Below are 25,095 nucleotides of genomic sequence, written 5' to 3'. Positions count from 1 at the left end.
ATTAAAGATAATCAATTAACCTTTACTTAATTTACTTAGAAGTGTTAGGTTAAACATTAAGTCACTTCTACATGATATTGACAAGTTAGTTGTACTCAATGTAAGATTAGTCAAATGCACTTGAATTTTACTCGTGTAAATTGTTGCAAGGATTTTATCAAGAGTCTTTTTTTTCAGTGTACATACATAATAGATGTATAAATTACTGATAAAGTGGTAAGATGGTTTTTATTACATTAACAGTGCTCATGGCTGTTCACAAAAAAACGGTATGATTTAAAGCAACCAAACACGTTTTCCTACTGTATCTATACTGAAAAAAATGATTTCTGCAAAATTGTTGCAAACTATTTATATGGGTTGATTTTAAACAAATTAAATTTAGTAATGTTCAACTTAATTCGTTTGTTTAAATTTAGCCCAAATAAATAGTTTACAACCACTTAACTTAAAAAATTTAGTAAATCCAAAGAATTATCTTTGAATTTTTTTTTCAGTGTAAATTAGGTTCACTGTAAAAAGCAATTAGTTACTTTACCTAAATAAGTGAGTAAATGCATAGTTTTAAAAGCAACAAGTTTACTTAAAAGGAAGTGCATAAACCCTTTGTAACTTGAAATTGTTATGCTAACCTAATTTGTATAATTATGCACAATTATTATTCAATTATTAAATTCCGTTTTGAACCTGAAGTTTTATTTCAGTATGTTGATGTATTTCTAACTGAAACTGAATATTGAGTAGGGGCGGGGCTTTCTTGTGCATCACTGCCTCATAGCAAACTAACGGTAAGAGGGGCGTGGTTAAGACTATCATGACTGAAGTGTCAAACTAACATGATCAGAGAAGACTTGTTACTCTAAATCCAGAAGTAAATGATGAAATTTTGATTAGATTACAAAACTAGGGCGGCATGGTGGCTCAGTGGTTAGCACTGTCACCTCACAGCAAGAAGGTCACTGGTTCGAATCCCAGCTGGGCCAGTTGGCAATTTTGTGTGGAGCATGTTCTCCCCGTGTTCAGGTGGGTTTCCTCCGGGTGCTCCAGTTTCCCCCACAGTCCAAAGACAGGCAGTAAACAAAATTGGCCCTAGTGTATGAGTATGGATGTGAATGTATGGGTGTTCCCCAGTATTGGTCTGCGGCTGGAAGGGCATCCGCTATGTAAAACATATATAGTTGGCGGTTCATTCCACTGTGGTGACCCCTGTGGAATGAATTACAAAACTACATTTGTTGTTGTTTTCAGTGCATTATCTTGCACTAATTAATTGTTTACCTAAAGAATAACAATGTGCGCTAGTAAAATAAACAGTAAATTTTGATTCCACATGGACTTTATTCAATTTTAGGCAACAGGAATACTCACTTTTTAAAGTAAAATCAACTAATCACTTTATAAGTAAAGGGATTACTCAGATTCTTTTGAAATAAAATTAGCAAATTACAGTTTATAAAAGCAAATACTCTGTATTCACTAGTGATTTTCAAACATGTTAGCAGTCATTTCATTTATACCTTGGAGGATTATGAACACAATTGTAGAAACCGATGTCCATTTTCCTTTAAACCCAGGAATGGTGAGCATGAATCACAAGCTTCTTTGCAGAAAAAATGTGTGCTTGTAAATCTGAACAAGAAATACTCCCAACATATACATTTACATCCATCATTTTCATATTTGAAGGTCGTGTACTAATCTGTAGCATTAATTTCAAAAGTGGATCATATACAAAACATTAGGGACCATTTTGGTAAAAAAAAAATGAAAATAAAAATCTCTCTCACACACGCAAGCACTCAAAAACAAACAAGGAATGTCAATATCCTCTAGCAACCATCCAACCAAACTCGACACTGACAAATCAAAGAATTTAGAAGAATAGTAGAATTTCAGCCTCTTTTCATATAATCAACTTTCATATAACTACCAAAACATTACAAAGTTCACCTGGAACTTCATTATTCAATTGGTTCCCCCCACCCCTGCACGCTTCATATTACACCTTGTGATATGATGGTTTGAAATGCACATGGAAAAAAAGACAAAAACATCAGGTGTCATAATGTTTACGGAAAGATGGTGAAAGTCTGCTGGAGCATTAAGAAAAGATTACGGAGTGTCACAAGATCAAACACAGTGGCACACGGCTAACAAAAGCTGCCATTAGAGCCTTGGTTTCGGCTTACGGAGCTGATTTGTAGACGCTGCACAAAGATATACACTGTGGATCATCACAATATAAGATTGCCACTAAATACAGAGCAGAAGACATTTTAGTTGTCCTACAGTTGTTAGATTATAGGGTGTGTTGTGTTCAGTGTCATGAAAAAAACACTAATGTCCGTTAGTCTTTTCCAAAGGAAAACCGCAAAACCTTCTTATGGCTTAAAAACAGTTCACGCAAAAATGAAAATGATGCTTCTATTCACTCATTGTCAAGATATCCTAGGTGTATATGCCTTTATTCTTTCAGACGAACACAATGAGTGTTTTATTAAAGGTCCCGTGAAGAATTTTTTTTTTTAATTCCTAACTCTTCTAAGCGTGAATTTTATCACTGTTTTGAAGCACACTAGCTTATAGATATCCTTAAAACTAACATCTAAAAATCTTTTAGAATTTTAATTTCACGGGACCTTTCCAAGCAAACACACAACGTCATAAAATGTTAATATTAGGTTAGATTTAGGTCACCAGCGTCCAAGGACAATGTTATTCTGATGTCCAATAACAACATGAAATGACATTGATATTTTGTTGATTTTAGGTTGTGTTGGAAAGTGATCAAAATCCAATGTCGAGCCAACATCTTAATCCAACGTCATATTGACATCAAAAATGCTGACATTAATCCGTCAGGTATGGCAACCAAAGTCCAACTTCTGATAGACGTCATATTCGTAACGTTCACACAACGTCAAGATGTAACATCATTAGACGTTGAAATTTGGTTGTTTTTAGGTTGCGTTGGAAAGTAACCAAAATTCAACGTCTGATAGATGTCATGTTGGTAACGTTCACACAACGTCAAGCTGTAACATCATTAGATGTTGATATTTTGTTGTTTTTAGACTGCGTTAGAAAGTAACCAAAATGCAACATCTGTCCGATGTTGGACACTGACGTCGGCCTGACGTTGGGTTCTGATGTCAACCCGATTTTCTAAATCGCAATGTTCCACGATGTTGAGGTACAATGTCAATCTGATGTCATGCTGAAGTTCTTAGGCTGCTGGGTCACTGCTTTATAATGAAAGCAAATGGTGCTCGAGATTTTTAAACAGCAAAAAGTGCATCCAACCATCGTAATAGTAATCCATACAACTCCAGCGGATTAACAATTGCTTTCTGAAGTAAAGCGAAGGGTTCTGTAAGGAGAATATTTCAATCTAAAACTTTATATACTAATAGGCTACCTCCGTACATGCATTAACGAGAAATAATGTGGGTTTTTTTTTTTTTGAATGAGTGTACATTTTGGAGCGTCAACAACTGGAGCACCATTCACTGCCATTACAAAGCTAGGAATAACCAGGATAATGAAAAAATAATACAATTCCGTATGTGTTCATATGAAAGAAGAACAAAAAATACATTTAGGATGGCTTGAGAGTGAGTAAATTATGAAATACTTTTCTTTTGAGGGTGAATTATTCTTTTTAAAAGCCAATATGCACATTGTGTTTACTTAAAGACATAGTTCACCCAAAAATAAAGCTCTACTCACGTTTATTCACCCTTGACTTGTCCCAAACTTTTGACAGTTACTTTCTCTTGTTGAAAACATAAGACATTTTGAAGAATGTTGGAAACCAGCAACCATCATTAGTATGAAAAACAAATACTTTGGAAGTTGATGGTTACCGGTTTGCAACATATTTCAAAATATCTTCTTCGGTTTTCAACAGAAAAAAAATAAAGGTTTTGAATAAGTCAAGGCTGAGTAAATGATGGCAGATTTTTCCATTTTTAGGTGAGCAATCCCTTTACCTACCATCCACTAATTTTGCAGCGTGATTCAAAGTAAAATCGACTCAAATTATTTAAAAACATAAAAAAGAGCTACTAATCACTGTTGATTTCCTCAATGTTCACATTACAGTACTGAGTTGTTAGACAAAAGAGAAATAAAATAAAATAAAACATTTACAAAGGCAGAGGAGATCAAATCCAATGCCCATTATCAACATCAAGATTATTCCCAATATAGTTTATTTCTGATTACAGATATATTATCAGTATAACAGTTATTATTGTTACTGTATATTATTCACTTTGTCTTCACAATTTGTTCAGGGAAGGGCGGCGGGGAGACAGTATGGAGACAGCAGTCATTGTGACGAGGCTTTAGTGGCTATTGTGGACACGCAGTGCTGTTGGAAGTTGGGGGACATGGCCGTGTTGCAGCCCAGTCTCTGATGGGGAGCTTTCAGACCCCCGTCACCCTCCACGATCCAGGGGCTGCTGTCTGACTCCTTACCCAACAGGCCGCAGCACTCCTGGGATGGGGAACAGTTGCGCTCTCCAGCCCCTAAAGAGGGCATCTGGCCTGGAGGAGGAGGAGGTGCGGAGGGGTCTTGGAGGACACTGATGATGTGGTTCAGGAGGTCATTGAAGAACTCTGGAACACCCTCGTATCCTGAAGAGAGATAACAAACTGGCATATCATCTGTGGTTGAGAAGATGTGTACTTGTGTATATAACCCAGGCTCTTTGGACATACATGTGTCAGCCTACATCTTTGTTAAATGTAAAATCCATTGCTCTGGGTACGTTTAGTTAAATGTTTCCGATGACAAATCCACTAGAGGGTGCTGTCTAGATTTCAGCAAATCTGAAATGCATAACTAGGTTACATTTTGTTGATGCACTTCCCTCTTGTACATTTCCACAAGAAGGTGGGGCTTGTTGTACAGATCAGATAGCGAGGCTTTTCTAAACCAAAAGTTTTTAAAAGCAAACGTAAGAGAAATATGCACTGTAACCACTAAGTTTTACCCTGATTTTACATTGCTTTTATCTCTTTTGTGGAACCATGCTTCATCTAACTCGAACCAGAGCACTCTGCTTTACAAGTACAACATGATACAAATTGAGCTACAGAGTAAACTGACTATACCAGAAAATATATGGAGATAAGGACAGGTAAGGAAAAATAATTTGATTATGAATCATAGACGGTGTTAAGCCGTGTTGTGGTATTTATTTGGTGTTAAAAAATAATTATATTATTTGACACATCTATAACTCAAGAGCAACTTAAGAGCAATCAAGTGACCCCATTGAGGTTTAAGTTATATACCTTTTCTAAATTTGATTGTACTGTATGTTTTCTGACTCAGAAATGTTTTTTGTCTCTTTTTTCTTTATAGTTTCCTTTGTATTTCTACAGTACGAGTCAATTTTTGTTCTTTCTTGTTCAGTGTATATATATATATATATATATATATATATATATATATATATATATATATATATATATATACACACACACACAAGAGTTCTCTCTGGTTCTCGAATGTGATTGGCTGATAGCCGTGCGATATTCTGCAAATAACAGCACTCGTCCTGCCTCTTCACCCTTGTGTATTACTCCGCCCACATAGAGTGACAGCAGATGAATAAACTCACTACAGTTTGACAAATATTGCAGCTGTTGGAAAACTTTTGAGGCTTTTTTTGGTGAAAATGTAGTTGTTTAGACTGCAACTGTTCAGTTTATTTATAAGGATAGTGCCTATTTTTAATATTTATAATTTCGGAGGGCAGCGGCCATCAGCCTGTCATACTGAGCAGAGAAAAGATGGTTGCGCTACAAGATGGCGACAGAGACCGCATAATACGTTTTAAGTGGAGAAAATCTCCGCATTTTTTTCATATTTCACACTACAGCTAATCAAATCATTATAAAACACATAAGAGACATTCTGAGTCGATCTCTCTCTTTTATATGTTGTAGTGCTGTATTTATATCATAGTAATCTGCTAGTGTTTGCTTTGCTTTGGCTTTTCGGGGTTAATTATTGTGATTACCCAATCGCAACAGAAAAATCTCTGTAGACTGATGTCATTTCTTGCCGTTTAGCTGTATAATCTTAAAATGTGAGCAAAATCACCTGTTTTGTCATCACTTTAAACATTACGCTAGAGAATCAATCAAATACTAGCTCTAAAGTGATGGTTTCTGCTGTTCTGACATCAGCTGCAGATGTGAATGAAAGACGGAAGTAGTTCCTCGTAGAAAAAGATTCTTGAGACTCTCAGTGTTTTATTTTCGTTTTTATACACATGATTATGCCATCAAACTGTTGTATAAACGCAATGTCACACTCGTAGCAGTGCGATATAGCTGTATATCGTCACTGGTGGGACACTAAGACACTTAGCCTGTGGCCTCGAGCCAACGCGCATCTGTCACCATTCATATACAACTGTATCACACTGCTATGAGTGCTATGAGCTATGATATATATATATATATATATATATATATATATATATATATATATATATATATATATATATATATATATATATATATATATTCTTCGATAATATGTCCCTGCAAATATCATTAATTTTTCATAGGCTGCTGGCATCATACTGCCCCATATTGTTTATTTTAACTTATAGAAAACATATAGATAGTTTAAATAAAGTTATATTGTCAGGGTTCTGCCACTCTGGTCTAGTTAATTCTTGTTTTGGTGGCAGAATCCGGACACTAGCTCTGTCTTGTCCTGTCCTGTAGTGCTCGGCTTGAGTATTCTTGGGTCGAGCACTTGTTTTGTCATTGTCTGGGTGCGCGTTGTCATAGGTGCGCGCGGACCGTGCACAGGGGTCTGCGCGTCCCTTGGACGCGCGCTCTTGTATTCGTGTTTGTGTTTTGTTTCATCAGCATAGCGCTGTTTCATTCTCAGCATCTCCGTCTAGTTGGTTTCGGTTTTGGTTGGCGCTGAGATGAAACATGCGCGTTGCATTTGTGTGAGCGCACAGTAAGGTGTTTTCACTTATCGTGTGCTCGTGTCTTGCGTCTGTTGTCAAAGCAAGTGGCTCTGTGTTAACATTGGTTGCGTGCTTTTGTTGTGTGCTTCAGTGTTGTGTTTGTCTTGTCATACGAACACGCGGTTAATGAGTTTTCTCATTGGCTGCGTGTTCTAGTCTTGTTTTATGTGAGCACATGGCTTGTGTTGTCTCTTTGTGTCATGTGCTCTACCGTCTATCGTCTAGTTCCCACCCTCCTTGTTAACCCATTATTAGTTTATTAGATTCACATGTTTAACACCTGTCTGTTCACCTGTGTGTTAATTTATTACTGCTTATATTCTCCTCATGTCTGCTGTCCTGTGCCAGTTCGTCCTCGTATGTCATTTGATCAACCTTGTATGTTACCTTGTCGTGTGTCTGTTCCAGTCCCTGCCAGCCAGCCCAGTCTAGTTTGGTTCGTTTGTTTATTTGTTTTGTTATTGTTTTCCCCCCTCGGGGTAGTTTGTTTTGCTGTTTTTGCCTTTTATTTTGTTTTATTATAAATAAATTCTTATTTGCCCTGCACTTGGGTCCTCGCCCCTTTTTCTCCTCATCGAACCGTGACATAAATAAATTGCAGTCAAACGTACTGTATGTGTTATGTTTTTTAGTTTCACAAAAAGTTAAAGAATTTGTGACCTAATTTTTGTTTTTAAAAATAGTGTAATTTACTTTGTTCAAAATTTGAAGGAGTTTGTTGTTAATTCTGCTTGCTGTGATTTACACTTCAACAACAACAACAGAACTTTACTTTTTGGAAACAAAAACAGTGATCAAAATCACAGAACAGCGATGATTATAGCACACAATCCATTTTTCCAGCAGTCAAAATGAGTGTAGAGACTCTTGCTTTGACTGATTGCAGAGATGTCACAGGACATCGCTAGTTTCCCCATGACACTTCTCTTCCACATTTACTGACTTCTTGACACACTTTGGCTTCATCCTGTTCTTAATATGACGACAAACAATGTTTCCATCAGACTCAAAGAAGTGAAACTTGCTTTCATCGCTAAAGTGAGCACTTGAAAAGTGTGGCCAGATACTAATAAAGTTGCTTTGCTGGCTCTAATGACAATATGTTGCACTGCCTGGAGTAAACACACGCCCTGACCTGACATGGAAGAGAATAAAGGGGAACAAAGTCATTATTTAGAGTGGCCTTGCTAAGTAGCCTATTTTCATATTTTGAGTAGCAAGTAAGTGTGCAACTAAATCTAATAACTTACAAAAACAGTTATTAAAATCTACATCTTGCGGAGTATCTACCTCAGGTCGACTTCCATAGTATTTGTTTCCTCCTTTAGATGTCAATGGCTGCTGGTTGTTAACATTCTTCCAAGTACTCTACCTGACAACAGTCTTGTCATCGATCCCAGTTGTAAGAGCAACAAATAATAACTTGATTTCTAGTTGATCATTTGGAAAAGTGGCAGAAGGTAGATTTTTCTAATGAATCATCTGTTGAACTGCATCCCAATCATCACAAATACTGCAGAAGATCTATTGGAACCAGCACGGACACAAGATTCTCACAGAAATCAGTCAACATTGGTGAAGGAAAAATCATGGTTTGGGGTTACATTCAGTATGGGGGTGTGTGAGAGATCTGCAGTGTGGATGGCCAACAGCCTGATGTATCAAGACATTTGTGCTGCCCATCACATTACAAACCACAGGAGACGGCAAATTCTTCAGCAGGATAGCACTCCTTCTCACACTTCAGCCTCCACATCAAAGTTCTTGAAAACAAAGAAGGTCAAGGTGCTCCAGGATTGGCCAGCCCAGTCCCCAGATATGAACATTATTGAGCATGTCTCAGGGAAGATGCGGGAGGAGGCATTGAAGATGAATCCAGAGGATCTTGATGAACTGGGAGTCCTGCAAGGATGCTTTCTTTGCCATTCTAGATGACTTTATTAATAAGTTATATGAGTCACTGCAGAGATGTATGGATGCAGTCCTCCAAACTAATGGAAGTCATATATTAATATTAATTCTATAACAATATTAATTCTTTTTCCACTGCAGCATGACTATATATTCTATACTGTACATTATTTCTGTTAAGTGACAAGACTTTTGTCTAAGCAAAGTCAGACCTTACTGTCCTACTTAAATAATTAAAAATCAAGGCATGATCATATTTTATTTTGGTAAAATAAGCGTGTTCTAGAGGCCTTTGCCTGTCATATAATCCACTTTTGACACCAAATGATCAACAAGAAGTTATTAATTGTTGTTCCTAAAACTTGGAAAGGCGACAAGACTTTTGTCAGGTAGCGTGTATATATATATATATATATATATATATATATATATATATATATATATATATATATATATATATATATATATATATATATATATTGGTGACACGGTGGCGCATTAGGTATTGCTGTCACCTCACAGCAAGAGGGTCGCTGGTTCGAGCCTTGGCTGGGTCAGTTGGGTTTCTGTGTGGAGTTTGCATGTTCTCCCCGCGTTCACGTGGGTTTCCTCCGGGTGCTCCGGTTTCCCCCACAGTCCAAAGACATGCAGTACAGGTGAATTTGGTAGGCTAAATTGTCCGTAGTGTATGAGTGTGAATGAGTGTGTATGGGTTGCAGCTGGAAGGGCATTCGTTGCGTAAAACATGTGCTGGATAAGTTGGCGGTTCATTCCGCTGTGGCGACCCCAGATTAATAAAGGGACTAAGGCGAAAAGAAAATGAATGAACGAATAAATATATACATTTTTTTTTACGAAGTGTGCTTCACACAAATGAGTGGGTTTGACAAACCACCCGTAGAAACACCCTAGCACCTAATTCACAAACATTTCCTTGTATAATAAGCACCTCTTGTGTGTATTGCCTCTTATTGAACCGCTGAATGCCTTCTCAATTGTAAGTCACTTTGGACAAAACCATCTGCTAAATGTAAATGTAATTAAAATTAATTATATTAATAATACAAAAAAAAGTCCTCCTACGTTTGCGTGGGTTTCCTCCGGGTGCTCAGGTTTCCCTCACAGTTCAAAGACATGCGGTACAGGTGAATTGGGTAAGCTAAATTGTCCGTAGTGTACAAGTGTGAATGAGTGTGTGTGGATGCTTCCCAGAGATGGGTTGCAGCTGGAAGGGCATCCGCTGCATTAAACATGTGCTAGATAAGTTGACGGTTCATTCTGCTGTGGTGACCCCAGATTAATAAAGGGACTAAGCTGAAAAGAAAATGAATGAATGAATGAATGAATGAATACCAAAAAAAGAACGTCATTACCATAATTTACGTCAAGACGTTAGACGATCTTGGGAGTCTCAACTCTGAGCATCTACAGTGATGCAAGCACCTGTAACACTAGCAGGAGATTTCGCATCTATGTTTGCAATCAGATAATTTTAATCCGCCAGACTCCACGAAGGCTTCAGTCTAATGATCTAAAAGGCAAATGTCTAAAGAAAACCAGACTCATTACCTTACTGATGACAGTGAGAACAGAAACGCTTGACCAGTTTTCTGTCAATTATTCAGTACTGCATCGGTTTCGCTTTAAAACATGAGCTCCGTAATCATTTCTAACTGACTGTACAGAATATCAATCCACTGCAGTGTGTGGCCCAATCACACACAAACTAGAGGTCAGGAAATAAAGGATTTTACCACAGTTACCACAGTAGGTTGGTCTTTATCATTTAATCAGTCAATAGTTTTGTACATTAGATCATTAGATATCTCTCTTCAATTTTGATTTATTCCTTTTTGTTGTTTGTTGTTGTTCATCACGGTTGTTGTTTGTTCATTCTTAATGACTTTCATGTTTATGACAGATTTATGACAAATTATGTTCTTTTGGTGGTGTCAAGTTGTCATGACATGTTAGGATGTATTTGTTTGTCAAGTTGTAAGCATTTAAAATGACATAGCTAAGCGAATGACAAATTAGTTTTCATAAACATGCATTACATCTCATTCATATTCTTATTCATGATGCTCTCTGTCATAATTATATTGGTTTCATGACAGTTGAGTTTATGAACACCTCCTTCAAGTAATGCATTACTAAATGGATTGTTTTAAATGGATTGTTATATTCTGACAGATTTTAAACCATTCTATGACAAACTTCATGAAATTAGTCGCTGACCACATGCCCTTTTAGACATACTGAATTTGTGTGTGTGTGTGAGTGTGTGTGTGTGTGTGTGTGTGTTTAGCCAGATGTTTGCTGAAACAGATACACACCAGGGAATGCATTGATGTCAATGACTGCATGTTGGCCTGTCTGGTTGTTAATGATGACATCGATGCCGAAGAGCGAAACTCCGAGAGATTCCCGCAGAGACTTGCACAGTTCCCTGATGACATCATCGTTCGGTGGCTGGGAAACACCTTCTACATTATCTCTCTGTCAAAATACAAACCAAAGAGGAGTCAACGAAGGGATCTGCCTTAAAGGGACAATCACCTAACAGTCAAACACAAAGGAAGATATTTGGAAGAATGTTGTAAACCTGTAACCTTTGGCTTCCTTAGTATTTGCTTTTCCTACTATTGATGGTAATGGCTGCAGGTTTCCAACATTCTTCACAATATTCACATTTGTGTATACAAAAGAAAACTGAAACTAGTTTAGAGCATGAATTCCTTTTTTGCATAACTAATGTTTGCAATGTTTATAAACCAGTTATTTAAGAGTAGTATGTGGTTTTTAAGATCATTCCGAGTGAGTATGTGATCAATAAACTAATGAACATTTCTACATCTTTTCAGGCATATAGTATTAGTAAAATTATAGTAAAAGTTAATTTAGCAATGAAAAACTAATCCTTAAATTATAAAATACAATCTTTATACACTATATACACTCACCGGCCACTTTATTAGGTACACCGCCCTAGTATTGGTTTGAACCCCCTTTTGCCTTCAGACTGTTTTAATCCTTTGTGGCATAGATTCAACAAGGTACTGGAAATATTCCTCAGAGATTTTGGTCAATATTGAAATTGATAGCATCACGCAGTTGATTCAGATTTGTCGGCAGCACATCCATGATGCGAATCTTCCCTTTCATCACATCCCAAAGGTGCTCTATTGGATTGAGTTCTGGGGATTGTGAAGGCCATTCGAGTACATTGAACTCATTGTCATGTTCAAGAATCCAGTCTGAGATGATTCGTGCTTTATTACATGGTGTGTTATCCTGCTGAAAGTAGCCATCAGAAGATGGGTACACTGTGGTCATAAAGGGATGCACATGGTCGGCAACAGTACTCAGGTAGGCTGTGGTGTTTGCACGATGCTTAATTGGTACTAATGGACCCAAAGTGTGCCAAGAAAATATCCTCCACACCATTACACTCCCACCAGCAGCCTGAACTGTTGATACTGATAGGGAATTCATTGTCTCTTGATCAATTTCTGATGAATTTATTACTTTCAGTTACATGCTTATTAGAGTGATTTCGGTATTATTATTATTACCATCTATTGTATTATTACCCATACCTTTGGCATTATTATCATTTATGTGTGGTTTGGTAAATAAAAAAAAGTCACCTTGTGCAAATGCAGTCAGGGATGACAAGAAATTAGAAGAGCAGGATGAAATGTCACAATGAGAGTAGATTTATGGAAGCAGGGCCATAAGGACACCTGCGTTTTGTTCTGTAACTCATGATAAGGCACACCTACTTGTGCGCCCACACTCATTTGTAATGACTTCCAAAAAATATGAGTACCCATTAACTTCAGCTGAACTTACATTTGACAGCTCGGTTGACAGTGAACAATATATATATATATTGTTGAGCATTGTTTTTTGGCATCACATTTGAAATAGGAAGGAAAGACCTTAACTGGACATGGGTAGGATCCCTAAAAAACCTGAGATTCTATTGGTGGTAGACGCCTGAGAGATTTGAGATCCTATTAGTGGAGAAGCTAAGGGAGGTGTGATATTGTGTAAATTTGGGTGGAGAGTTAAGGCAAAGAGTGTATTTAAACTGTGTGCTAGCCTATACTCATCAGACACTCCAACGACCTGTCTCTGTTGTTACTGATGCTGTAGCAATAAACTGCTTTGCCTAAAGACTTCGGAGATCTCAGACTTTGAAAACTTTGACTTAGAATATTTTGCAGACCAGAATCTTTTTTCCACAACAATACAAGGCAAGATGGAACCATGCTTTCATGTAGTTGACGCCAAATTCTGACCCTATTCTCTGAATGAAAACTCGAGACCCATCAGACCAGGCAACGTTTTTCTCCTATTGTCCAATTTTGGTGAGCCTGTGCAAATTGTAGCCTCAGTTTCCTGTTGTTAGCCGACAGGAGTGTCACCCGGTGTGGTCTTCTGCTGCTGTAGCCCATCCGCCTGGAGGTTAGAAATGTTGTGCATTCAGAGATGCTCTTCTGCATATCTCGGTTGTAATTGAGTTACTGTTGACTTTCTATCAGCTGGAATCGGGCCATTCTCCTCTGAACTCTGACATCAACAAGGAATTTATGCCTACAGAACACACAATCGCTCACTGGATATTTTCTCCTTTTTAGACCATTCTCTGAAATCCTAGAGATGGTTGTACGTAAAAATCCCAGTAAATCAGCAGTTTCTGAAATCTGGCACCAACAACCGTGCCACATTCAAAGTTACTTAAATCACCTTTCTTCCCCATTCTGATGCTCAGTTTGAAAAGCAACAGATCGTCTTGACCATGTCTACATGCCTAAATGCATTCAGTTGCTGCCATGTGATTGGCTGATTAGAAATTTGCATAAACGAGCAGTTGGACAGGTGTACCTAATAAAGTGGCCAGTGAGCGTACATGTGTTTATAATATAAAAATACAGCAACTGTAATTGTATTTATAAACTGCTTAATAAATATTTTTATAGAATTAATGCTGAACAAATAAAAAACTATTTGCTTATGCTTAATAAATGATTTGTGGTGCTCAGTTTATATAAAGTGTTTCCATAATTTCCTGAGATTATTTTAATTATTATTGCAAGTATTATTTATTAAAGCTTTACCATTTTTCTCAGTGGCTTTGGTGCATTTCTCACAACACTATTTACATTTGCACAACAGTTAATGCATTTCTCAAAACAATTAGTCATTATTGCACATCATAGTAGCAGTTTCTCATTCTTTCCAACAAATTGCAAATGCTTTTGGACATGCATCAGTTCCTTTCATACAACTCTCTGCTGTTTTATAATATTATCAGTTGCTTATGTCATGTCAGTAAATCTTTTTTTACTAAACTTGTGAATGCTGAATAGTCATTCCATTTAAAGCTAATAGTCCTCATTTCATTACTTGAGTCATTACATACAAAAACTAGTTGTCAAAAATCTGTCAACCTAATTTTATAAAAAAAGAATTAAATCTTTATTTTTTTCCTGAAAATGTCTTCTAAATTGAACAATTTCATGAATGATTTACAGATCTATGGTTGTAGGTTTAGTTCCAATATGTACTGCAATATTGTTTACAGTTGTGCACAGCTCTACCCAAAGGAAGTTTATGTTTGTTGTAAATAAGGGTGTATTTATTCTTTTTCACAATGCTGTGAATAAATTAGAATTGCAAAAAGCATCTGCAGTACAAATGTGAAACATACATATTCAGTGTCTTGTACTCAGATACCTCACTATGCGCAGTGATGTCTAACTTTACTGTAGTTTTCAAATGGCTGTGCAAATAGTTTATAGCGCTGTCTTGAGCATTTTCAGGAATTGTCAACAAAACCTTTTCAAAAAGACTTTTTTGCATTGGAAAAAAATTTAGAGTAAACTGTCATAATGAAAACATGACAAAGCCATTTGACTATCTTGTTCATAAACATTGGTGTCAGCACTTTTCATCTTGATGACACTGACACTTTCATTGACATCAATACTTGCTTTGAGGAATGAGCTATCCATTTTGAGCATTTGATTGTTTTCAGAAATGCATTAACTGTGCAAATGTAAATAGTGTTGTGAGAAATGCACCAAAGTGACTGAGGAAACTATAATTCAGATCAGTATATGTTTTTAAAGGGATAGTTCATCCAATTGACCAAACCCTTTATGAAAGTAAAGGCTGCTATTTTCAACATTCTTCAGAATGTCTTTTTTTTTTTTTCATATTTTCATGTTTTTTATGAATTTATTCATAAAAGTTTAGAATCAGCTAAGCTTGAAATGAGGAAATGTACATTTTGGGTGAACTATCTCTCTAAAACCTTGGGCACAGAATGTGTGTGGTAGACTATAGAGAAGTGTGCTTACAGATGTGAGGTCAGAGGATGACTCCGGCTTGGACACGTTGTGGCTATTGAAGAAAATTGCTTTTCTGTCTGTAATGAGACAAAAAAAACAAACAAAAAAAAGCCCAAATGAATGTGGAAAATTTGTCGAATTAAAGTGCAAGTGTGCTTAAAAAAACACTAGAGGGCGGCAGAGACCTGCGCTTCGGTTTCAAAAGGAGGGCAATAAAAAAACAAACATCTCCTGCCAAAAAAGACTCACATTTATGACCTCCCACTCAAATTCATTAGAAGAGACGACTATCCAACATTCCTTCTGAACACACTCCAAATATTAATAAAGCGCAACCGTTAATCCTGCAAGATAATATCTGTTTGATGATCTGTGTAGAGTCTAAATATGGCTGCTATACCAGTGAACTCACTAAACTGATTTTCTCAACAGAAATGAGGCATTAAAATGTGATGTACGTAATAGCTTTAGAAAGCCATGTGTGTTTTAAAATACATTTGAACCTCAATATTTTTGCAATTTTGAAATTCTGCTATAGAATGAAAATGAAACTGCTCTAAAATGGCAGATGGAATTAAAATTCAGACCTACACCATAATATATAAAACAGAAAAGGTACAAGCAGCTTGTTTGTTTGTTTTATGTATATATGTATGTATGTATGTATGTATGTATGTATGTATGTATGTATGTATGTATGTATGTATGTATGTATGTATGTATGTATGTATGTAAATAGGTATGTAGGTATGTAGGTAGGTAGGTAGGTAGGTAGGTAGGTAGGTAGGTAGGTAGATGTCCAGAATTTTGTCCCATACATGAGCTCATTTGTCTTATTTTGACTGCTATGCCATCAAAAATAGTGAAAAAAACCCATCAATAAAGTCTTTAGGAGCAAGCAGAATCCTCTGTCAGTTGTCGCTTCAGTGTGATTTCAGCTAATCAGTTTTGGCCAATGCAAACAATTATTTTTCATGAGTCCAACATCCAGCTGCTAGAAAACATACAATCTGATGTAAGTGATGGCATCTTTCGCTACTGTATTGTTTTTAAATGGAAAAAATATTTTACAAATAATTTTTATTCTAAATTTTGGACCTCATACTTGAAACAAAAAATTACCAACAAAAAGGTATGAAGCACCAAAAGACGCCCATATTAAAATAAATTTGAATACTAATTAGGCTATTAATATTATCCATGGTTTTTCCATGGTTTATCCATGGTTTTTAAATGTGCTGACCAGTTTGTTATTTGCCTAAAAAAATGACGACAGGCTAATGTTTTATTTAAAACTTTAACAGATTCTTTTTTTTTTTCTAATGATATATACTTTTAAAAATAAGTATTTCTTCATATTGCTTTATTGTAAATCTTAAGGAAATATTTTTGATACAACAAAAAGTGTACCAAAAGCAACAAGCTAATCCATCTAAAACTAGTGGTTAAAATGTCACAAAAATTTCATAATTAAATAGAAAATGAGGCGTATAACTGCAAAAAGGTCCATTATTTCAAAAAAGAACCAACCCTTTGACCAGGCTAGCTACAGGCCTTTAAGTATTAGTTAAAGTTGAAAGGAGAAAGTCCTCTGGAGAAAGTATTATTTATTTTATTTTGGATAGAATAAAAGTTAAAATAAGTTTTTTAAAAACCATTTAAGGTCAAAATTATTAGCCCCTTTAAGCTATATTTTTTTTCAGTAGTCTACAGAACAAACCATCATTATATAGTAACTTCCCTAATTACTCTAACCTGCCTAGTTACCCTAACCTGCCTAGTTAACCTTATTAACCTAGTTAAGCCTTTAAATGTCACTTTAAGCTGTATAGAAGTGTCTTGAAAAATATCTAGTAAAATATTATTTACTGTCATCATGGAAAAGATAAAATAAATCAGTTATTAGAAATGAGTTATTAAAACTATTATGTTTAGAAATGTGTTGAGAAAATCTTCTCTCCGTTAAACAGAAATTGGGGAAGAAAATAAACAGGGGGGCTAATAATTCAGGAGGTTCACTAACTCTCATTTCAACTGTACATTTCGCCATAGTAAAGTAATTATTTTTTCACACTCCAACTGTGGTGGGAATTACTAAAGTAAAATAATCATTACAATAATTAATTATATGACATTACAGATGGTCATCGACCAATCACATATAGAATTACTCTTTGGGGTTAAAACCAGGATTGTTTTAAACACTAAAATCCCTTGATTTCCTTTAAAAACTTTAAGAAACCCAATGTTGTTCATCGAATTCTTAGAAATCCTTCACCTGATCTTGTCTTTAGAAACACTGTGCCGACCAGTTTTTTTTATCTTCTCTATAGGTTTCTTTGATTTGAATAGTGCTGGAAGGCAAGACGTGATGTTGTTCGTGTGTATTTACATGTCTGTGTGTGTGTGTGTGTGCTCATACGCTGTGCATTTCAGCATGAGTTTAACCACACAACTATCATCCACGATTTTCATTAAACTAACAGGTTGCTCTGCTAGTAGCCGTAACTGGTTTGCATGGACTACAAGTACACTGACATGCAAACAGGCCTACTCTCTTAAAGCCAGACTCCAGCTGCTGACTGAACAGGCACAAAAAATAAATCCACTGTTTCAAGTCAGCTCCGCAAAAGCGTCTGGTGTTATACAGCAGGAATGCTGTAACGTAAATCACGCTAAAACAAACTGAAGGGTCCAGTCGCAGTGAAATGAACCATATCATAGCAGTGGCCTTTCATGGAAATAACAATTCGAAAGAGTTGAAGTCTGAGCTGAAGGTTTACCAGACGGTCCAGACGGGAAGTTCTTGAGTGATGGTCTTTCCACCACAGTGTACGACTCGCCCACCACAAACACCTTATACAGCACGGCATTGTGGTTTATAAAACTCTGAATGACACACGGGGGCTTCACGTCCTTTAGGTCCTCAGCGCTGAATATTATAGCCATCTGCACAAACAAAAAAAAGAGAAATAAAATAAAGGTGATGAACAGACTGTCAAAATTAGCCACTTTTTAGGATTTGCAACTAAAGTGTTATGTTGGGTTCACAACAAACAGAAAGAGAATATGCCAATCACACCAGTCACTGTAGTCAAGTGACCTTAAAGTCCCCATGAAATCAAAATGAACCATATGATTTTGTTAGCTCACATTGCTAGTTTTGTGGTGAACAATTAATCTGTGCATGTCATTAAGGAAAAAAAAGTTTACATTCTAGTATTTAATTCAATTCTAAAAATTCACTTCCTTTTTTTTCAGTTAAATTGTCAGATTACGTATTTATCTTAGCAATTGGGATGCAGCTCCAACTGTCAGTAATTGTGAGGAGGAGGTGTCTGTATATAACTCTACCCAAACCCTTTTCCTGATCTTTCTGAATGAAATGCCTACTTTACTACATTACATACAACTGTGAGGGGTTGAATTTTTTTATAACTCATCCGTTTCATTTTTATTAAGATATAGTAAGTCTGCATAATTAAGGGTGTGGCTACTTGAGTGACAGCTAGGTCTCCCTGGCCGCCGTCATGTCATTCCGGCTGATTAGCTGCTGAACTCTGAAAGATACATTATATTTTTGTTTCGTTTTATGTGGCTTTATGCAGTCAATAGCCTTTTGGGATTATTTCTTACAATTATCAGATGATATGGCATGCTGTGTGCACTTAATTGTGCTCACAAACCATTCAAGTGGCCTCCATTTACCAGGTGAGTGAAATTATATACTTATACATCCTATCTATTAATGTATTTGTTTCATTTAGGATAATTTATTAGTTATAATTTTATTTAATTTTGCACTTTGCATTTTATTTAATTTTACTTATTATGCACTCCAGAATCTGAAAGATTGATTAGCTGTAGGCTCTAGAACAGGACTACAACACATCCAACATCTAACAGTAGCAGAAGACCACTCCTGTCAGCTAAGAACAGGAAACTGAGGCTACAATTCGTTCGACATGACAATAAGTTCACTGTACTAAAAATGGCAGTTACGAGACCTCAGTCCAATAGAGCAACTTTGGGATGTGGTGGAACAGGAGATTTGCATCATGTATGTGCAGCTGACAAATCTGCAGCAACTGCGTGATGCAGAGGGTTCATAACAATGAAGCTGCAGAAACCGTCATTAAGATCATATGTCTGGAACGAGCCCCTCACCTAGAGGACCATCAGTCTTTAGTGATTGGCTCCTTTACTAGAAGGCGGGGCTCACTTCGCTAGAGTGTCCATACTGACTTTTGCATTCTATATTCTTCACTATATTTGACTGGCAGGAAGTTTTCCTTGCAAAATGTACAATTTTACACAATTCTTTCTTTTTTCCCCATTTTTTTAACTTGTACAGAAGACGCGATTGAGGGGATCGGTAAATGCAGAGCAGGCAATGGGGTTTGAAGGGTGATCGGTAAACAAAGAGCGGACAATGGGGGGTGGGAGAGTGATCGGTAAATGAAGGGCGGGCAATGGGGGGTGGGAGGGTGATCGGTAAATGAAGAGCGGGCAGAGGGGGGTGGGAGGGTGATCGTTAAATGAAGAGCAGGCAATGGGGAGTGAGAGGGTAATCGGTTAATGAAGAGTGGGCAATGGGAGGTGGGCCATTGATTGGTAAATGAAGAGCAGGCAATGGGGGGTGGGAGGTTGATCGTTAAATGAAGAGCGGGCAATGGGGGGTGGGAGGGTGATCGGTAAATGAAGAGTGGGCAGTGGGGGGTGGGAGGATGATCGGTTAATGAAGAGAGGGCAAAGGGAGGTGGGCCATTGATCGGTAAATGAATAGCAGGCAATGGGGGGTGGGAGGGTGATCATTACAAGAAGAGCAGGCAATAGGGGGTGGGAGGGTGATCGGTAAATAAAGAGCAGGCAATGGGGGGTGGGAGGGTGATCAGTTAATGAAGAGCGGGCAATGGGAGGTGGGTCATTGCTCGGTAAATGAAGAGCAGGCAATGGGGGGTGGGAGGAAGATCGGTAAATGAAGAGCGGGCAATGGGAGGTGGGAGGTTGATCGGTAAATGAAGAGCGGGCAATGGGGGCTGGGAGGGGGCTAGTTAAATGAAGAGCAGGCAATGGGGGGTGGGAGGTTGATCGGTTAATGAAGAGTGGGCAGTGGGGGGTGGGAGGTTGATCAGTTAATGAAGAGCGGGCAATGGGAGGTGGGCCATTGATCAGTAAATGAAGAGCAGGCAATGGCGGGTGGGAGGGTGATCGTTAAATGAAGGGCAGGTAATGGGGGGTGGGAGGATGATCGGTAAATGAAGAGCGGGCAGTGGGGGGTGGAAGTGTGATCAGTTAATGAAGAGCGGGCAATGGGGGTAGGGGTGGGGGTGAATGGTACGTGCAGTCCTGGTGGTAGTCACCCTGCGTAATCTGCGTATAGGGTGGATCGGTACTGGTGTGGAGTGTGGAAGATAAACAGTAGTGCTGTATTCACTGCATGACAGATAAAAGCAGCGGTGCAATGACTTGTCATTTTTGGACCTACAATAAATAATAATACATCTTTCGAAACTGTAAACAACCTATTTCTGCCATCTTAGTGAACTTAAGCATGTCCAGAAAAAATTCTAATCTATGTACAGTTGCCTTACAAACGTTTAAAAAGTATCAAAAGAAAGCATATTGTTTAGTTTCAAATGATCCAATTCAAAGGCAAAACAAATACTTCTATGTAATCCGCATGAAACACAGACACATCCACTACTGTGTGTCCCTGACTTAATCTCTTAAACCAAAAAATGAAGAAATCACTAGTTTATCAGTATATTACTCAAATGTTAAGGTAGACTCTACATGGTTTTCCTACACATTCATTACTTCTGCTGGTGAGCTGTAACACACTTTGTGAGTGTTTATAGGCAATTAAAGGCTCTCTAAATTGATTTAGGTGGTGTATTGTTAAACAGGATTAGTCAACTACTGGCTCATAATGAGTGATTTGTACAGTAGTCAACAAGTAAAATCGTGGAGGGCAGCCCTAGTTAGTTCATAATAGTGTTACATGGTGTCGTCAGAAAAAGAGTCTTACCTCATGAGAGTTAGTTCCGTGAGCAACCCGTGTTTTGCAAACTGTGCAGGATGAGAAAAAAAGAAAAGCACTCTGAGACTGAGACAGTGGATGAATGAGTCTAGTTAATAATACAGTACAACTGTTTAATACATTATTAATGCAATAAAATCACTGTGATCTTATTAGGGATTTAGTTAGGGATATTAATGAAAATGGTGCCTCTGTTGTCAGGTACTGAAGTGCTGTCATTAGATTATCTGTAAATCGAAGGGTCATAAAACCACATTTCCTGCTGTTTTAACAGAGGTGTTTATGCTGCACATAATAACAGACACTGTCAGCACTTGATCATTTAAATTTTAGTTGTTATAAATAACAAATATAAAATAATTTTTTTTAAACAGGTTTTGAGAAATTGATGTGTTGCAATGTGTGGATCGATTCTTAGATTTATGGAATGCATTGCGATTCCCTCTGGAATTTATTCTGAGCTTAATATTTAACAGCAGTTGGCGCTCTAGGTTCATTTAACAATAGATGTTGCTCCAGTCTAGTTTTTAACAGCAGATGGCACTCTAGGTTCATTTAACAATAGATGTTGCTCCAGTCTAGTTTTTAACAGCAGATGGTGCTCTAGGTTAATTTAAAAATAGATGTTGCTCCAGTCTAGTTTTTAACAGCAGATGGCACTCTAAGTTCATTTAATAATAGATGTTGCTCCAGTCTAGTTTTTAATGACAGATGGCGCTCTAGGTTCATTTAACAATAGATGTTGCTCCAGTCTAGCTTTTAACAGCAGATGGCGCTCTAGGTTCATTTAAGAATAGATGTTGCTCCAGTCTAGCTTTAAACAGCGGATGGTGCTCTAGGTTCATTTAACAATAGATGTTGCTCCAGGCTAGTATTTAACAGCAGATGGTGCTCTAGGTTCATTTAACAATAGATGTTGCTCCAGTCCAGTATTTAACAGCAGATGGTGCTCAAGGTTCATTTAACACTAGATGTTGCTCCAGGCTAGTATTTAACAGCAGATGGCGCTCTAGGTTCATTTAAGAAAAGATGTTGCTCCAGTCTAATATTTAACAGCAGATGGTGCTCTAGGTTGATTTAACAATAGATGTGGCTCCAGTCTGGTTTTTAACAGCAGATGGCCCTCAAGGTTCATTTAACAATAGATGTTGCTCCTGGCTCGTTTTTAACAACAGATGGCGCTCTAGGATCATTTAACAATAGATGCTGCTCCAGTCTACTTTTTAACAGCAGATGGCGCTCTAGGCTAATTAAGGAATAGATGTTGCTCCAGTGTAGTAAATTACAGCAGATGGCGCTCTAGGTTTTTAAGAATAGATGATGCTCCAGTCTAGTTTTTAACAGCAGATGGCGCTCTAGGTTAATTTAAGAATAGATGTTGCTCCAGTCATGTTTTAACAGCAGATGGCGCTCTAGGTTCATTTAACAATAGATGTTGCTGCCGTTTAGTTTTTAACAGCAGATGGCTCTCTAGGTTAATATAAGAATAGATGTTGCTCCAGTCTGGTATTTAACAGCAGATGGCGCTCTAGGTTCATTTAGGAATAGATGTTGCTCAACTCTAGTTTGCAACAGTAGATGGCGCTTTAGGTTCATTTAAGATTAGATGTTTCTCCCATCTAGTTTTTAACAGTAGATGGCGCTCTAGGTTCATTTAAGAACAGATGTTGCTGCCGTCTAGTTTTTAACAGCAGATGGCGCTCTAGGTTCATTTAAGAATAGATGTTGCTCCAGTCTAGTTTTTACCAGCAGATGGTGCTCTAGGTTCATTTAAAAATAGAAGATGATCCAGTCTAGTTTTTTACAGCAGACGGCACTCAAGGTATAGAATAGATAAGAATCTAAGAACAGATAAGAATCTAAGAATAGATGTTGCTCCAGTCTAGTTTTTAACAGCAGATGGCACTCTAGGTTAATTTAAGAATAGAAGTTGCTCCAGACTAGCTTTTAACAGCAAATGGCACTTTAGTATAGTTTTAAACAACAAATGTTGCTCTAGTCTACTTTTAACAGCAGATGGCACTCTAGGCTAGTTTTTCATAGCAGAAAGTGCTCCAGTCTATCTTTTAACAGCACATGGTGTTCTAGTCTAGTTTTAAACAACAAATGGTGATCTAGTCAACTTTCGAACAACAAAAGATTATGCTTGAGTCTAGTTTTTAAACAACAGATGGCGCTCTATGTTAGTTTAACAATATATGTTGTTCCACTCTAGTATTTAACAGCAGATGGCACTGTAGATTAGTTAACAAGAGATGTAGCTCCAGTCTAAATTTTAATTAGATAGCGCATTAGTCAACAACAAATGGTGCTTTAGGCTAGTTTTAAACAAATGGCACTCTAGTCTAGTTTTTCACAATAGATGGCGCTCTAGTCTAGTTTTTAACAGCAGATGGTGTTTTAGACTAGTTTTTAACTGCAGATGGCAGTTTAGGCTAGTTTTTAACAGCAGACAGCACTCCAGTCTAGTTTTTAACAGCAGACAGTGCCCCTAGACAAGTTTTGAACAACAGATGACTCTAGGTTAGTTTTTAACCATACAGTCATGAAGAAAAGGCTCATGTTTTTTGGTTTGAGTTCGACTTGAACAACATAACTTCCTGTTTTAGAATTGAAAGATGTTAGGACTTACTGAAAGGGAATGTAAGGCTGTGCTGCTCGATCTGCTCCAGTGTGTCTGGACCACACTCACTGTTCAGAACCATAAATGGAGGAGAACAGATTCGGACATCTGCACAGAGAATCAAACACAAGAAGAGACACATCAGCACTGCTAAACATGATCATATAAATGATAAATTCATTTAGCGGTGGTAGACCTGACATTTTTCTTTTTCAAATATTTCTCAAATTATATTTAACAGAGAAAGAAAATTCTCAAAATATTCCCTATAATATTTTTCTTCTGGCCACTTTATTAGGCACACCTGCCCAACTGCTCTTTAACAAATTTCTAATAAGCCAATCACACGCAGCAACTCGATGCATTTAGGCATGTAGACATGGTCAAGACGATCTGCTGCAGCAGATCAAACTGAGCATCAGAATGATTAAGAAAGGTGATTTAAGTGACTTTGAACATGCCAGATGGTCTGAGTATTTCAGAAACTGCTGATCTTCTGGGATTTTCACACACAACCACCTCTAGGGTGTACAGAGAATGGTAGGGTCAGACATTCGGATGGTAGGGTCAGAATTTGGCGTCAACAACATGAAAGAATGGATCCATCCTGCCTTGTATCAATGGTTCAGGCTGGTGGTGGTGGTGTGATGCTGTGGAGAATATTTTCTTGGTACACTTTGTGCCCATTAGTACCAATTAAGCATCGTGTCAACAACACAGGCTTCCTGAGTATTGTTGCTGACCATGTCCATTCCTTTACGACCACAGTGTATCCATCTTCTGATGGCTACTTCCAGCAGGATAACGCACCATGGCATAAAGCAAGAATCATCTCAGACTGGTGTCTTGAACATGACAATGAGTTTACTGTACTCAAATTGCCTCAACAGTCACCAGTCTCAATCCAATAGAGCACCTTTGGGATGTGGTGGAATGGGAGATTCGCATTATGGATGTGCAGCCGACAAATCTGAAGCAACTATTCATGTCAATATGGACCAAAATCTCTGAGGAATTTTCCAGTACCTTGATGAATCGATGCCACGAAGGATTAGAGGCAGTTCTGAAAGCAAAAGGGGGTCCAACCCGGTACAAGACAGTGAGTGTATTTGTTTTATTTCGGCTAGAATAAATGCGTTTTTTAATTTT

General features: G+C 37.5%; 1 protein-coding gene across 1 annotated transcript in view; it reads right to left on the bottom strand.

Annotated features, from left to right (window-relative positions):
- Positions 1-1,318: 1,318 nt before the first annotated feature.
- The window catches only part of itpk1b (inositol-tetrakisphosphate 1-kinase b), a 113,908-nt gene continuing 90,131 nt past the window's right edge, over positions 1,319-25,095 (bottom strand). Inside the window, exons 6-11 of the mRNA XM_056476688.1 lie at positions 23,956-24,054; positions 21,312-21,352; positions 18,064-18,229; positions 15,290-15,357; positions 11,255-11,417; positions 1,319-4,641 (exon numbers count right to left, since the gene is read on the bottom strand). Coding sequence (XP_056332663.1) covers positions 4,334-4,641; positions 11,255-11,417; positions 15,290-15,357; positions 18,064-18,229; positions 21,312-21,352; positions 23,956-24,054 — 845 coding nt within the window. The 3' untranslated portion in view covers positions 1,319-4,333. The remainder of the gene's footprint in view (positions 4,642-11,254; positions 11,418-15,289; positions 15,358-18,063; positions 18,230-21,311; positions 21,353-23,955; positions 24,055-25,095) is intronic.

This window comes from Danio aesculapii, chromosome 17 (assembly GCF_903798145.1).
Source record: "Danio aesculapii chromosome 17, fDanAes4.1, whole genome shotgun sequence".
NCBI lineage: Eukaryota > Metazoa > Chordata > Actinopteri > Cypriniformes > Danionidae > Danio > Danio aesculapii.
This window is presented reverse-complemented; position numbering and strand designations above follow the sequence as displayed.